General features: G+C 45.5%; 1 protein-coding gene across 1 annotated transcript in view; it reads left to right on the top strand.

Moving 5' to 3' along the window:
* Positions 1 to 17,426, top strand: part of pdzd8 (PDZ domain containing 8) — an 84,251-nt gene continuing 66,825 nt past the window's right edge. The window contains exon 1 of the mRNA XM_034100469.2: positions 1 to 989. Coding sequence (XP_033956360.1) covers positions 118 to 989 — 872 coding nt within the window. The 5' untranslated portion in view covers positions 1 to 117. The remainder of the gene's footprint in view (positions 990 to 17,426) is intronic.

Raw genomic sequence — 17,426 nt, forward strand, 5'->3', positions numbered from 1 at the left:
AGGAAAGAAGCAGATGATATGGCAGCTTTATGAGCGACCAGGTGGAACTTGCTTTGTTAACACGGCTAAACCTTTGATTATGAAAACACATTGTCTTAAATACGGCAGCTGCTCGATATGATTTACTTAATATTGATTTCCGCGTTCTCCGGGGCAGTCGTTACGTTGATATTACAGTTCTTGCTGATATACCGGAGAAGCCCTGAGCCCATAGGCAGGACAGTGCAGTATGTCAAAGTACTGCCTGATAACGCATTGAAGGATTACTTTAATACCCAACATGCCGAGCCAGGCCAGCAGCAGCCGGACAGTACAGCATCCAGACAACAAGAGGCCGTGTCCGCGCGGCAGCAGGAAGCGGCTGTCAGCGGCGGCAGCCCCAAACAACAGCCGACACCGCCTTCCCACGAGCCCGGGGATGCGGCCAAGGCAGAGACCTGCCATTTCCTAAATGCTATATTCCTGTTCCTATTCAGAGAGTTCAAAGAAACTCCTGTGGTTAGACACTGGCTCACCAAAAAGATTAAGGTGGAGTTTGAGGAGCTACTGCAGACCAAGACCGCAGGACGGCTGCTGGAGGGACTCAGTCTCAGGGACATATCCCTGGGTAATTCTCTGCCGGTCTTCAAGTCGGCCAAACTTATGAAGCCGATTCACCTGAACGAGGACGGCATGCCCGAGGAGCTCAACTTTGAGGTGGACATTGAATACAATGGCGGCTTCCACCTCGCCATCGACGTGGAGCTGGTGTTCGGGAAGTCTGCCTACCTGTTCGTGAAGATGAGGCGCGTGGTGGGGAGGCTGAGGCTGCAGTTCACGCGCACCCCCTTCTCCCATTGGTCCTTCTCCTTCCTCGAGGACCCGCTCGTGGACTTTGAGGTGAAGTCCCAGTTTGAAGGAAGGCCTCTGCCCCAGCTCACCTCCATCATAGTGAACCAGCTGAAGCGGGTCATCAAGAAGAAACACACCCTGCCCAACTACAAGATCAGGTAGGCTCCATCACACACTGTTTACCTTCTCACAACACACTGTTTACCTTCTGAGACAACAACAGCAGAAACCCATGGCTGAAGAAACGCCTCAACACATTCCAAGACCACCTGCAGCTGAGGATACAGCAGACTAGTTGATGTTCATGTGAGAAAAAACGACATGCTGTATGATCTCAAAATGAAGCACACAACAATAATATTGTTAAAAAAATTAAAATCGAAGGAAGCACAATATTGGTTAAATTCTACACATGTTTAATTACCATTATGATAAAGTATTGTGGAGCTTCAGAGATATTCCACTCTAAAAATCCTATAGCAGAGACTTAACAAAACATGTTTGGTACACATGCAAAACATTATCACATGATTTGAATCTCAAAAAGAAAATGAATCATCTTTGATTCGTGAAGTCGTGCAGTTGTACACTACTGCATATGTGTCTCACTTAATTTGACTGTACTATGTTAGCATGCAACGGAAGTCAATGAACTGTTTGTTGGAGGGACATTTAAGGGTCAATATAGACTACCAAATTCCACTAAGGGCTATCAGAAATGACTACCTGAACTAATATATAAATAGGGTTTCCTATTCTCATGAAACAAGTAAAAAGTGCTTAAGGTCACAATTCGAAGTGCATCCCTCTGAAATGAACAGTTAAAGTGTGTACAAAAATAGGCTTCAAGTGCCTCGAGTTTTGGATTCCACACACTTTATTCCACTGGAAGTTCATACGGAGAGATAATATTATATTGATAGTGGATTCCAATCAGGCAAAACACTGGCTCATATTATGAAGAGAAAGTCAAAAAGAAACATTTCTGACATTTTATTTAATTTTTACAAAAGTGTCTTATCAGCATTATGTTAAAAATTCCAAACGTTTTTTAGTCTACATTCAGGGACTTTTAAGTATATTTGAGTATATACTTTATATCTCTCCACTGTGACTAGGCTATACTGTGTTAAAGGGGACCTATCATGCAAAAGTCCCTTGTTGATGTCTTTTATACATAACTGTGTCCCCGGTGTGTCAGGGAACTCACGCAGCATCAGAAAATAAAACCCTCTCTTTTCCTCCGTACCCAAATCTTTTCAAAACAGGGGTACAATGAGCGGATACAGATTTGCTGCCGATCTGACGTCAAATTGGCAGCGGACCCACAGAACGTTGCTCTCAGAAACAATGCCTGACGTGTTTTGGACGTAATCTCGTCTTTGTTTACAATAGCAAGCCTCGCTAACACTCAGAGCTAACGCAGTACTAGAGAGCACAGGTGTTTTTAAAAAGCAGGAAATAAAAAAAGGAACTCACCTTGTGATAAACCCGCAAGAGAAAAAGCATTTGAGCTCCATGCTGTTTCAGAAATAATCTTTGATGTGGTTTAGAACAGCAGAATTTAACTTTATCTCCGGTAGATTTCTGATCAGGCGTTTCTCTAACAGGGCTGCAAAAGAGGGGTATGAGCAGTATGAGGCAGGCTACAATGGGTGGTCTGTTTGGTATTTTAAGCAAAAAACTTCACAGACATGTTTTGTATAGATATGGCCCTACAATATATTTTTCCAATTTAGCCATATATTTCTGTCGGCAAAAGGTCGTCGGCCAAAGAAATCACTCTGATTGGCTGTTCAGCTCAGCGAATCAGTGCATGAGAAGCGAAACGGAAGTGAAGAAGGCACACACAGACGGCTATTATTTTTCATTTTCCAGTACTGCACTAAGCATGTTTTCAATTATAAGTCGTTATGTGAAACAGTCTGTGAAACAGTCTGTGAAACAGTCTGTGATGGACGAGAGTGAAAATGGAATGCACGCTATTTGTTGTTTGTATATATCACGCAGTCTGTCTTCCTGTTGCCTCTTTTGAATGACGAATACCGCCACTTGCTGGTAAGGACAGTTATTGCCACTCACGCATGCGCAGTGCGTACGTACTACTTGGCCATCGGCTGAAGTCTTTGCGGTGTTTTCAAGTGCGACTGTTGGCCAAGACGCAGGAGACGTGAGGCGACACAACAATCGGGTCCGTCGGGACGTGTTCTTTGGTGTCAGTTTGGTGTGTCAGGGCCTTAAGAGAAACCTAGACAGAAATACGGAAGTAGAAAGAGTTTTGAGAGAGAGAGAACAAAACGGAAACTTGTGTTATGAGGGCCATTTCTGCTTTCTCTTTCTTATGTAATGGTAAACTGAATTAGAGCTATGTTTTTGTTTCACTGTTGACTAATGTTCTCGTAATTGTATCACTTATTGAAATACGCACAAAAGCACAGAGCCCAAGGTGACCTCTTCAAATGAAATGCAAAGATATTAGTATAGAAGGGAGAATTTGCTTATTATTTTTATTTTATTTTGGGAAATACATAGTTTTCACTGTTGTTGCATACACACAATCTCAAAAACACATATGCATACATTATTGTTCTGGGGAGATATGCTCAAGGGTGCCTCTGTATTTCCCAGAAGGACTTGAACCAGCTCCCTCCCCAAAGCAAAGTCCCTCAGCCTCCCCAGTGATACAAACAGTGATGCAAACATAAATAATCGTTTGGGTTATTTAACTATTGTGTGACATTTTCTAGACCAAAGAAACGATCCTGCGGAGTGAGCAAGCATGATGAGATGATGTAATGAGGAGCAGGATGAGAGAATGAAAGCTGGACCTTGGGATTTGCTGAATGGCACAGATGGTAGTTCTGTAAAGGGGGGGGGCTGGGACCGCGGCATTACATCCAGGCATTACAGCACCGACGTACAGTCACTACTCCGCTATGGGGGAATACTGTTTCAACGCCAATCCTGTGATGCTCTCACTTTGCCCCAGTCATTATTCCAGCTCTCTGCTTGGAGAGAGAGAAGTAGTGGGGGGAGAGGAGGAGGAGCAGCATGTGAATTATGAGCATCATTCTCCACCTAGGCTTGCTAATTTCTTTACTAGCTCTTTTCTGGAACTTTCCATCATATCACAGTGTCTTTATTTGTTGATGGAGTCGTCATGGAGGGGGCTCTGTGCGTGTTATGATTTCATCTGAAGTCCTTTTGGGGCATGTTGGTTTACAGGTTAGGCATCAAATTCCTTTTTCGTCCTTGAAAATAAATAGTTTGACACAACATTGCCAACTACACGTCCACTAACAAGCTTCTACATGAGCTTTCAACTAGAGGTTGATCGATTACTAATTTTTAAGCAGGCCGATAACCAATTTTGGCATTGAATTCTTAGGCTGATTCTTAATCCTGTTATAAGATGTTTTTATTTAAATATTATTAATTTTCATTTTATGCAAAGTATAAATATTGGGCAGGTTAATTATAGACTAATAATGAGAATGTTATATGTGACCCGCTCTATTGAAATCAGTCAGAAGTCGCAACGGCTCATTTAAAAATAAATGTGGATTTGCGTATAAAACAATAAACAAAGTCTTGGCTTTCAGAATATGAAACTTTTATTTACAAAATCACGAAAAATACATGTTTGAAGCTTGTAAAAGGACGAAGACGGGCACCTCTCACTCGCAATCTGCTCTTCCGCAGCGCCGCCCCCCCCTCCCTCCGGCTGACATTATGAATGTAAGGCACGCGTATAGTAATCATAAATAACACGGCAGGGTCCGTTACTGTTTGTTTTCATCTAATTTCAATTAAACAAAGTCTTGGCTTTCAGAATATTACACTTGTTTCGGCACATTCAGATGATAAATACAACTTTGAAGCTTGTAACGGCACACACACACACACACACACACACACACACACACACACACACACACACACACACACACACACACACACACACACACACACACACACACACACACACACACACACACACACACACAGAGACCCCCCCAACACACACAGACCACAGAGACACACACACAGACCCCCCACAGACAGACACGCACACGCACACAAACAAATATCTTCCCTCCGTAGTATTTTGATAATTTGCTCCGCTAATAATCAATCAGATCGATGGATTCCAGAGAAGAGAAAACTTTGAAGGCCTTTTTCTCAAAATGATGACTCGGTGACAGTCATTATATAATGTGACATATTTCGCTTAATATTTGGAGTACAAAAACAATCATTACAATATCATTAGAAAGCTAGGAATATCCTCTTTCCAGCAGTGTATACAACTCAAAATGTGTCTTCGGGTCAATGCGACTGATTTCGATAGAGCAGGTCACATATCATTATGTTATTAAAATTGATATAAATTACTATACTGGAGAAAAAAAAATAGCAATTACATTTTTAGTTTTTGCTTCAACAGTAGTGATGGCATTTAGATTTGGTTATGTCAGGGCTATAGAATATGAAATCGAATCATAAAGAAATGTATGCCAACGGTTTACCTGTGTGCTAACGATTTACCTGTGTGCTAATGGTTTGATTGTGTGCTAACAGTTTACCTGCGTGCTAACGGGTTACCTGCGTGCTAACGGGTTACCTGCGTGCTAACGGGTTACCTGCGTGCTAACGGTTTGACTGTGTGCTAACGGGTTACCTGCGTGCTAACGGTTTGACTGTGTGCTAATAGTTTACCTGTGTGCTAATAGTTTACCTGTGTGCTAACGGGTTACCTGCGTGCTAACGGGTTACCTGCGTGCTAACGGTTTGACTGTGTGCTAATAGTTTACCTGTGTGCTAATGGTTTGACATTTTGAAATAAGACCTTAGTTTCAACACATTGTATTTAACCTACTGTCCCTTCTATTTGAACTCTGCTTAATTCACTGGTGATGTGCTTTTCACTTTGGTACATATTCTCAGGCCTGTCACGATAATTAATTTTGTTGGATACATTTTCCCGGAAATTATTGGGATAAACGATAATATTGTCGGCACCGTTGTAAGACCATTTTAGACCACTGACATAATGATAATATATAATAATAATTCAAGTACATCCTTTCAAACAGAACTTTTTATTGAACATTCAACATTGCAAATGAAATGTGAAATAATATTCAAATATATAAATTATATATATAATAAATAAAACAAATACATTTAAAGGTGGGGTAGGTAATTTTGGAGAAACCAGCGCGAGTGCGCTCGAATTTGAAAATACACAGCCGGAAAAAAATCTGCCACTTCCTTCCAGAGCCCCTCCTCCAACACACATATTTCCAGCGTTTGTTGCTACCTTTTTAAAACAAATGCAACACTTCAAGTCCGTAGGTTCGCCTCGTTGATTTGGCTTAAATCCAAAATATTCCCACACCGGAGATGTGGTATTTTAGGTTTTGCAACCACTTCCATTTAACTTCAAATTCCCCTCGAGTAAGTCACACGTTGTCTCCTGCTTGTCTCTATATCAGGGGTCTCAAACTCAAGGCTCGGGGCCAAATCCGGCCCGCCACTTCATTTGATGTGGCCCCACAAGAGCTGGCAAAGAATATAATATGTTTGTTATACGGTTACATGGCGATTTATAGAAGCACGTTGCCCATACATGGAGCACAATGCATCTCAAATTGGACTTTTTTCTCAGATTTGACTTTTTCTTCTTCTAAATGTTACTTTTTTTTTCAAAATGTCTTTTCAAATCATTTTGTGACATTCTCACTGAAGAGACTTGCAATTATTTGCCCTAGACTTCTGCTTTCAGACAGAGTTAATTATGAAGTTCTCATTCATAACACTCCGTTCGATGTCTCACTATGGGATGCGCCTCATCGCGGAGCAAACAGAAGCATCGATCTCATTACGCCAATCCTGATTGGCCGGTGATTCTTGACGTCAACGTCAGGGGAAATCACCCCCTATAAGTAGCCTGCGCCACGACGCATGCGTCATTCAAACACCTCTTCTCGCTTCAGAGCACATCTCGAACGGTAGCCGGGCTAGCTTAACAGTCCACAGACTGAACCCAACTAATTTTCGGTCGACGGGCGTTAGCCGGCTACCCGATTCTCTCACAGAAGAATATTATAGTCAACCTCGCCGTTCTTCCTCTGGAGTAAGGTAAGGTTTTGACTTCAAGTTAGCAACACACCAGTTGCTAACTTGTGTTTTTTCCCTCACTACCGACACCACGGTAGCAAGGACACTTTTTTCTTCTCTCTTCCACGGAGGAGAAAAGGATTACAGGCATATTACCATACCAGGTAATATCCTTGAGAGAAAAAGACCCACGCTGTCCTTGTTTCCCCCGGATTAAAGACAGATCGGTAAACATTTTTTTCTCGAACGTACCTGTCATGAGCGGACCCTCTCCACGCCTCACGGCGAACGAGATGGATGCCTCTCCCCCTCACACCAGAGGAGTCAGGATCTCGGAGACTCGGCGCTGCGGTTGCGGGTTGAAAGTGTCAGGCACAGACTCACACCAGATCTGTTCGTCCTGCCTCGGGCTGGAACACGCCCAGGAGGCCATTGACAACCCCGGCTCGTGCGGACATTGTGCCCGCCTCACCGTGAAGAGCCTCCACCGAAGGTTAGCGCAACAAGTTAACCTGTCGGGACGGGACCCCCTCATGTCCACTGATCCGCCGACCGGCAATCAAGACACGGGGACGTCTGCCGCAGAGATGGAGCCCCTCACTGCGGTCTGGGGCTCACCGACAGCGGCACCCGCAGAACCGGAATCCCGCGCCATATCAGGCCGAGATCCGGTGGCGGCAAAAAACGCGGGAACGGGGCCCCACGCTATACCAAGCTGGGGCTCCCGACTGGACCTCACCACGGTTTCACCCGCGGAAGATGTCCTGGAGTTAGACTGCATGGAGGACGAAGAGTACACCTCTGAGTTCCTCCTGTCTGACTCGGATGAGCAGGAAGACGACATCTTCATGTCATCGACTCAGGCTGCAAAGCCGGGAGCAATGGCTGCTCCCCCGGGAGACAGCACACCAGCTTCGCCCTGTCTCAGTATGGACCTACAAGCCGTGTGTCAGCGCGCTGCGGCCAAACTAGACATCCCATGGCCCGAAGTGGCCAAGGAGACCTCCAGGTCCCGTTACGAAAGAAAACTTTTTTCCCAAACAACGAGGGCAAAGAGGCAACTCCTCCCGGTCTTCCCGGAGATGTTGGATGAGGTGTCTGTCTCGTGGAGAGACCGGCCCTTTAGCAACAAGGCCCCAATCCAGGGTGCCTCCTCCCTTGACTGTGACGGTATGGAGAGGCTCGGCCTGCTCCACATACCACCTATGGAACCGCTGGTGGCAGCCCACCTCCTACCGAGGATGGGCCAGCCGCCAAGCAGGAAACCCACGCTGCCAGCAAAAACGGACCGATTCCAGTCTACCATGACGGAACGGGCCTACAGAGCCGCAGTGTTGTCCGCCAGGGCTCTGAACGTTTCCTCGATGCTAACCGCATACCAAGCGGAGCTCTGTGAGGATATGTCGAGCAATCCTGGACCGGCCACTCTGGACGAGATAGCCGCGGTCACAGACATTTGTCTCCGTGTCCAACGCTGCGCCGTCCAGGCCACGGGCAAGGTAATGGGGATCATGGTGGTGCAGGAAAGAGCTAGATGGCTCAACCTCACCAACCTCCCAGACCGGGAAAAGGAAGATGTGCTTGACATGCCCATCGTTCCCGAGGGGATTTTCGGCTCCGCTCTCGCTTCCATGCAAAGGAAGTGCGAGTCGAAAAAGAAGGAAGACGAGGCTCTCCACCTTTGTCTCTCTCGAAGGGTCCAGCCGCGGCTTTTGCAACGGCGGCCTTTCGCCCACGCTGCACCGAACTCTGCTGGGTTCAAAGTACCGGGACAGCAGAGGGCGCATGCCTCAACGCCATCCTCAAGTCCGCACAAGACACATGTCACATCGTTATTGTCTGAATAAACCATTTTCCGCTGACGCATCCAGGCTCCGGCCAAGGGCGCAGCCTGAAAAAATGAAAAGAAAGACAATAAACAGTCCGTTAACCATAAATCCCCTTCTGAGAGCAGCTACGGCCTCTCTCAAAAGGCGGATAATAAACGGGTCTGTGAAGGCACCACCGCCACGCGCATGCGCAGTGCCGGCCAGGGCTTTAAGGGCACCACCGGCACGCGCAGGCGCAGTGCCGATTGGAGCCGTGAGGGCACCACCGGCACACACATGCGCAGTACCGGCTGGAGCTGAAAAGGCACCTCCGTCACGCACATGCGCAGTGCCGGTCGGAGCCATAAGAGTGACATCCCAGCTGGCTCTAAGGAGCATACAGCAGGAGATACTCACGATGTCTGCCTGGGCTTCTCAAAACAGTTATAATTGATCTGTTTTCACAAACCCAGTGAGAGTCAACCCACATTCTGGAGAGAAGAGTTCTCTCTCTCCCAGAAAGAAGGGTTTTATCTATAAAGCCCACCGAGCGGAGTCAGATTACGGAGGAGAATGTCCTCGTAAAGCACCCGCTCAACATGGGCCTCATAATAAAACTAAACCCAGAACGCCACGGCTTACGGAGAGTTTTGGTGATTATGAAATGCGTAGTGGCACTACACCCGACTTTTCCAGTGCGGGACGCGCCTACGGGTGCAGTCCTTTCACGGAAGGTGGTCACCACGGACGCAGGTCAGACGGGCTGACAGGGGACTTACGAGGGTCGCCCGGTGAGAGGTCTCTAGAACAGAGACTTCCAGCGGGCACGCGTAAATTACCCGGAGCTTTTAGCGGTGTTCCCCACCCAAAAATGCTTCCTGCCTTCTCTCAGAGGACTTCATGTCCTCGTGAGGATAGACAACACGATATCGTGGATGAACCGTCAGGGGAGTTTGCGTTGTCTCCAGTCACACACACTGGCACACAAACTGATCCCTTAGAGCGGCAGACGTCTCCTCTCTCTGAGAACGACACGAGTACCGGGTGTTATGCACCTAGGGACAGAATTACTGTCAAAAGGTGCACCACTCTATGCAGACTGGACTCCTCATCCAAGGATCGAGAGTCCGCTGTGGGTGCGTTACGGCGGAGCCGCGTTAAATCTGTTCGCAAGGGGAGAAAATGCTCAATGACAGCTGTTCTCTTTAATGCACGATTTAAACGCACCGTTAGGCAGGGACGCACTCGTACACGATTGACCTCCGGGTCCTCTGTACACATTCCCACCCCTGGTTCTGGTCCCCTTAACTCCGGCCAGAGTGAAAGAGCAACGCCACACACTTACTCTGATGTTTCCACCCTAGCCCGCAATATACGGGCTGGCGGTGATATATCAGCTGTTGTGCGGGCAGCCATGGCAGCCCCCACCACGCAGGGACAGATTGTCTCAGGGGGGGGGGGCAATCCTTCACCCACGCCCAGAGCGCGGGGCACTATGGGCCTGACCCGTGAGTGGTACAATCTGAATACAGTGGGACTCCCTCAGAAGGTGATAAACACTATTCAGAGTGCGAGAGCTTCCTCCACCAGGTCTCTTTACGACTGTAAGTGGAGGGTGTTTGAGGAGTGGTGCCTTCAAGAAGGACACATCTCTTTTCAATGTCCTGTCGGGGTGATTTTATCATTCCTACAGGACTTGATCGATAAACAGAGCTTTCTCTACGATCAAGGTGTACCTGGCTGCTACTGCTGCATGCCATGTGGGCTTTGAGGGTAAGACGGCTAGCCAACATCCTTTGGTTTGCCGTTTTATGAAGGGAGCGCGCAGGCTCCTCCCTGTCTCCAGGTCGCTGGTGCCCTTATGGGACCTGGCAGTGGTTTTAAATGGGCTCAAAATGACCCCATTTGAACCCCTGGAAGGAGCTGACATGAAACATCTGTCACTCAAGACAGTGCTGTTACTGGCCCTGGCATCCGTCAAGCGGGTCAGCGATATCCATGCACTGTCTGTACATCCCTCATGCACTCAGTTCGCCTCAGGGCAAACGAGAGTGTTGTTGAAACCCAACCCTGCCTTTACACCAAAGGTGGTTGGTTCGTGTACCCCGATTGACATTGAGGCATTTCCTCCGCAGCTGGTTTCCTCCGGGGAGCAGCAGCAGGATTTATTGTGTCCAGTCCGGGCTTTACACACATATGTGGACAGATCAAAAGAGCTTCGTCTTAATGACCAACTCTTCGTGTCCTGGGCTAAACCTCACAAGGGTAAGCCTGTTACTAAGCAACGACTATCCCACTGGATCGTGGAGGCGATTGCTTTGGCCTATACGAGTCAGAATCTGCAAGCACTTTTGGGTCTGCGGGCTCACTCGACTCAGGGCCTGGCTACATCCTGGGCTTTGTTCAAGGGTGTTTCCATCCAGGATATCTGTGCGGCGGCAAGCTGGTCTTCGCCACTCACTTTTGTCCGCTTTTACAGACTGGACGTCTCCGCTCCAAGCGTGGCCCGAGCAGTGCTGGGTACCTTGTTGAGTCGGGACTCCACCTGTTAAATTCTGGTTGATCGGTGATCTTCGAGATAAGCTCGTCTGGCAATACAGGAGCTACAATATCCCATAGTGAGACATCGAACGGAGTGTTATGAATGAGAACTATAGGTTACTTACGTAACCCCAGGTCTCAGAGTAACATGAAGTGAGATATCTCACCAGACGGCCCTCCTTGCTATGGTGAAGCGAGAAGAGGTGCTTATTTTGAATGACGCATGCGTCGTGGCGCAGGCTACTTGTAGGGGGTGATTTCCCCTAACGTTGACGTCAAGAATCACCGGCCAATCAGGATTGGCGTAATGAGATTGATGCTTCTGTTTGCTCCGCGATGAGGCGCATCCCATAGTGAGACATCTCACTTCATGTTACTCTGAGAACTGGGGTTACGTAAGTAACCTATAGTTCTTACCCTATCCGATAATAACCCGAATGTGGCCCGTGATGAAATTGAGTTTGACACCTCTGCTCTTTTACATTGCATTTAGCTGACACTTTTATCCAAAGCGACTTACAATAAGTGCATTCGACCAGGAAGACACAACCTTGAGGAAAACAGAATCATATTTCATTTCATTTCATTTCATACCTTTATTTAACCAGATTGGTCCCATTGAGATCATAGATCTCTTTTCAAGGGAGCCCTGCAGCATACAGGTTCCACATGAAACATAAAACAATAAAGGACATTATATTTACAGGATACATAGTTATAGACATTTACAAGTGCCCATAGTATCAGCAAGCATTTCATTTACCCTAGCTTTAAAAACATGCAGAGGAATTTGATTGCTCAGTTTCAATTCTTACTGAAGATTGTTCCAAGCAAGTGGAGCTGCGCACATAAAAGCTGTCTCACCTAAGACAGTCCTTGCTCTTGGCACATCTAACAAGACTACATAATGTGACCTCAGACAATAGCTGCTTGCAACTCTCTGAGTTATCAGAGAGCAGATATAATACGGGAGTTTACCAACAAAGCTTTATAGATAAACGTGTACCAGTGACTGAGCCTCCGTACAGAGAGTGATGGTAAACCCGCCTTGGTATACAGTGTACAGTGATGTGTAAGCGCTTTACAATTTGTGACAAATCTCAGAGCACTGTGATACGCAGCATCCAATTTGCTCAGGTAATTGGCAGGTGCATTCATATAGACCAGATCCCCAGAGTCCAGCACAGGTCAAAGGTCACAGAGCCTCTTCCTGGCCTCAAGCGAGAAACAGAACTTGTTTCTGAAAAAGAAACCTAGCCTAACCCTCAGTTTTTTCAGCAGGTTATTGACATGGAGTTTAAAAGAGAGACAATCATCAAGCCAGATACCAAGGTATTTGTAACAGGCAACAACTTCAAGTTTTGTTCCTTGCGTAGTTACAATATCTAAAACAGGCTCTGGTGTCTTTTTAGCTTTTGAAAAGAGCATTACCTTGGTTTGATCCACATTTAAAAGAGGCTTTAATTCAGAGAGCTGAGTCTGAATAATGTTAAAAACAGCTTGTAATTTAACACCAGCCTCTTTAATGGAGGGACCTGCACAATACATCACAGTATCATCCGCATAAAAATGTAAAGTAGCTTCATCCACATTATCACCTACGCTGTTAATATATATGGAGAATAAAAGTGGTCCTAAAACAGAACCTTGTGGTACACCATTAGAAATGTTTAACCACTCAGAAGACAGTCCATCAAAATGAACACATTGGGACCTTTCAGAGAGGTAGTTCACAAACCACCCACTGCATGGCTGGATATGCCAATACTGAGTAGCCTCTGCTTTAAAATGCGATGATCAACGGTGTCAAATGCTTTGGAAAGGTCAATAAACAGAGCTGCACAACTCTGCTTATTATCTAAAATACTAGTAATGTCATTCACCACTTTCATCGTGGCAGTGATGGTGCTGTGTTTCTTTCTGAATCCTGACTGATGTTTAGACAGGATATCATTTATACATAAAAACTCCTTTACCTGTTCACTCGCAAGTCGTTCGAGCACCTTAGCCAGAACTGACAATTTAGAGATTGGCCTATAGTTATTTAAAATAGTTGCCTCCCCTCCTTTCAGTAAAGGCTGGACATACGCTGACTTCCATACTTTTGGAATTGTGTTCGTGCTGAGGGAGAGGTTAAAAAGAGAAGTAAGAGGTGGAGCAATAAAATCTGCAGCTATCTTTAAAAAGAAAGGTTCTACGTTGTCCGGGCCAGCCGGTTTCCTAGGATCTAACTTAGATAATGCTTCATGAACAATACCAATAGTTAAAGGAGTAAAACTGAAAGGGTTTTCCAGACCACATTGTTCAGAGTCAAGGATTGGAGCGTTCACAGAAGCAGAAGTACAGTCAGTGACAGAATCAAACAGAGAGCCACAAGACACAAAATGCTTATTAAAGCAATTTAGCATAGTAGCCCTGTCTGATATAGAGCCAGATGCTGTGGTAAGGCACGGAGGTAGCTCATTTGGGATATCACCAGTGGAAATCTATTTTATGGCTTTCCAACATTTCCTAGGATTATTCAGTTTTTCTGTGGTAACCGACAAATAGTACTTTGATTTAGCACTTTTTATTTGAGATGTGAAGCTATTTCTTAGCTGCCTAAAACGTAGCCATTCTACCTCTGAGCCTGATTTCCTAGCCTTAGCCCAAGCATTATTTCTCTCATAAAGGAGACTGCACAGCTCAGCAGAAAACCAGGGATTGTTTCGTCCCTTCACTCTAAATGTACGCAGAGGTGCATGTCTATCTATAATTTTCATAAACCAAGATAAAAATAAGACCATGCAGTTTCTACATCAGCACACAAATTGATTCTACCCCAATCAAAATCAAACAGATCATGTAAAAAACCCTGCTCCACAAAGTGTTTTTTGTCTCTCTTTGTGATGATACGTGGTTTAACCTTTTGGACCTTAGTGTCCCTAATTGTGGCTACAACACAGTGGTCACTCACATCATTAGCAAATACTCCCACAGATGAGTATTTATGTGGAACATTTGTTAAAATTAGATCAATTAAGGAGGATTTATTTGGGGACTTAATATTTGGGCGAGTAGGACTGTCTATAATCTGGGTAAAATTCAAAGAGGTACACAGGTTTTTAAAATCCTCTGACACAGAAGTTAACCAGTCCCAATTAAAATCACCAAGCAGCACTATTTCCTTGTAGGAAAGTTGTGATAACAGTTTTGCCAATGACGATAAAGAGTCCTTGACAGCCGAAGGGGCCCTGTAGCAGCCCACCACCATGACCTGTTGACCCCTTGTTACCTCAATATTCACGGCTAAAAATTCTAGCTGTTTACTAACAGATTTGGAAACCATATTAGTTACACAAAACTTATTTTTCACACAACGCCACCACCTTTTTTAGGCCGGTCAGTACGATATACACTGTAACCATTTATGTAAATGTCAGAGGCCAAAATGGATTTATCTAGCCACGTTTCTGATAAGACAATGACATCAGCATCAGTCGAACTCGCCCAAATACGGACAAAATCTAATTTAGGTAACAGACTACGCACATTTAAATGAATTAAACCTAGCCCAGATCTAGATATAAAATCAGCAGGAGTAGCTATTTGACTAATACTGCTCGGTGGACCTGGATTTGGCTGTACATTTCCAGATAGTAACAACAATAAAAATACCAAGCACCTTTTCCTCTTAATCAACACACATACATTGTCAGCTGTTCTAGAGTCACCAGCAAACTTCGCGAAAGTGAGATTAGAGTTTAAAAAACAATTCTGAAGGACCATCGTGGCAGGCATGTGAGAAAGACAAACATTTTCCGAAATGAATGTCCGTGACAGTGCAACCAGCAATTGTTTATGCAACACCTCCGAAACTGTACAGGGGATGTCCATATAAGTACATCAGGTTTCATAGAGCCAAACATTTCAAGTGCTACTCAACTGGCTATAGATAAGCCAGTCCTTTATTAGTATATAAGTGCTTTGTTAATAGTTCTATCGCTCGAAGTGGAGTCGAAAGAGATGAGTTTTCAGTCTGCGCCGGAAGGTGTGTAAGCTATCTGCTGTCCTGATGTCAATGGGAGCTCATTCCACCATTTTGGAGCCAGGATAGCAAACCCACGTGTTTTTGCTGATGGGAACTTGGGTCCCCCTCGCAGTGCGGGTGCAGCGAGCTGTTTGGCTGATGCAGAGCGGAGTGCACGTGCTGGGGTGCACGGTTTAACCATGTCCTGGATGTAGGAAGGGCCAGATCCATTCGCAGCATGGTACGCAAGTACCAGTGTCTTGAAGTGGATTCTAGCAGTTACCGGAAGCCAGTGGAGGGAGCGGAGGAGCGGCGTGGTGTGGGAGAATTTAGGAAGGTTGAAGACCAGACGAGCAGCTGCATTCTGGATGAGCTGCAGAGGTCGGAGGGCACATGCAGGTAGACCAGCCAGGAGGGAGTTGCAGTAGTCTAGGCGTGAGGTGACGAGAGCCTGGACCAGAACCTGCGTGGCTTTCTGGGTCAGCTGGGGACGTATCCTCCTGATGTTGTAAAGCGTGTATCTGCAGCAACGGGTTGTAGCAGTGATGTTTGCAGTGAAGGACAGTTTGTTATCTAGGATCACACCAGGCCCGGCTCCAGGATGAAATGACTGAGGGGGCTGTTAAAAAATCAGAGGGGGCGATTTTTTTTTCACAATAACGAAAAATACTGGCAATGTAATGAATTGACACACCGAGCTTTTTCCCTTCTCACTGCTCGACAATCTCTTTGCTTCTTTATTTTTTATTCTGGATTTACCCCTCTCATTCTGTTCTTTTCCTCTGATCTTTAATAACAGATAGTAGATAGTTGATAGATAGATATGTAATTGTGTAATTATTTTCAGGATTGAATGTGCAAATCAAGGCCTAAAACCTGGCATTTCATAAGAAAGTGACTAATATATAACCAAATGTAATATTGGATAAAATACTACACCAAATGGACAGACACAGATTAAAAATACAAATATAGTCCCCTGGAGTGGAGTGCACCAGCTGGGCATAAGCTGGGCGTAACTCTACGTCCGACGTAGAACCGAAGGTTAAGACCAAACTAAAGTTATGACTAGTGCACCACTTAGACTTAAGCCCTGTATGCGTTGCGCCCGGGTGTAACTTTTACGCCTAGTATGGAGCAGGCGTAAATCGGAAAGACAGACTCGTATCCATAGTAACGTTTAACAGGCAAGAAGGATATTAACGATGGCAGGGCGTCTTGTTTACATGTTTAACAATGAAAGGGCATTAAGAAGAGAGTCGTCCGTGATCAAACAAACCCACTGGACATCTATTCAGACAGTGAACTGATGGAGAGGTTTCGGCAGACAAGCCCTTTTTCATTTAATCGAGGAGATCTCCCCTCAACTCCAGCACTGATCAGATCGAAATGCTGTGCTCTCCCCAACCTTGCAGGTGCTGATTGCGCTCAGATTCAGAATTGTTTTGTGTTCCGCTCTCAATTTGACGGTCTCCACCTCCACACGAACGATTTCTTTCTCCGTCAGTTCCCGCTGTAGCTCTGACAAATCCCTCTTTCTCTTTCGGGGTGTGGCCATTTGGGATTCCCCTTGAGTCATCGCTGACGCTGTGGGTGTGGGAATTCCCTCTTTTCTGCGGTCCTCTGAGTCTGTAAAATGGCGTTGCTTGGCAACAATTACTGTTTCGCGTGTATTCACGTGGACGCGCATCTTAAGACCAGGCGCAGCTACGCCCGAGACTAGTCAGGCTTGGTGCACTCACTAGGTCGGACGTAGCTAAGCCCGACGTTAGAGTTAAGCCCTACTTTTTTACGTCCAGCTGGTGCACTCCACTCCTGGTTTGTCTCTAGAGTCTAACTGCCATGAGAAAAATCAAATCAATGTTCCAAAATCCGTCACTAGATGTCGCTCATTGTACCAATACGGTTGATATAATAACATATTATTATTATTATAGTAAAAGGGCTTGCTTTGGCAAAAACCTGATCCATACATACAGCCCTAAATAATAACAAGTAACCATCATGTGTGGTGCTATCTGTAGTTGTCTGTCTTATTTTTTGTTGATTTCATATTGTTTTCACAGAGCTGTGCAAATGAATTTCCCACTGGGGACAATACATCTAAACTAATT

The sequence above is a fragment of the Pseudochaenichthys georgianus genome, chromosome 15 (genome assembly GCF_902827115.2).
Source record: "Pseudochaenichthys georgianus chromosome 15, fPseGeo1.2, whole genome shotgun sequence".
NCBI classification, from domain to species: domain Eukaryota; kingdom Metazoa; phylum Chordata; class Actinopteri; order Perciformes; family Channichthyidae; genus Pseudochaenichthys; species Pseudochaenichthys georgianus.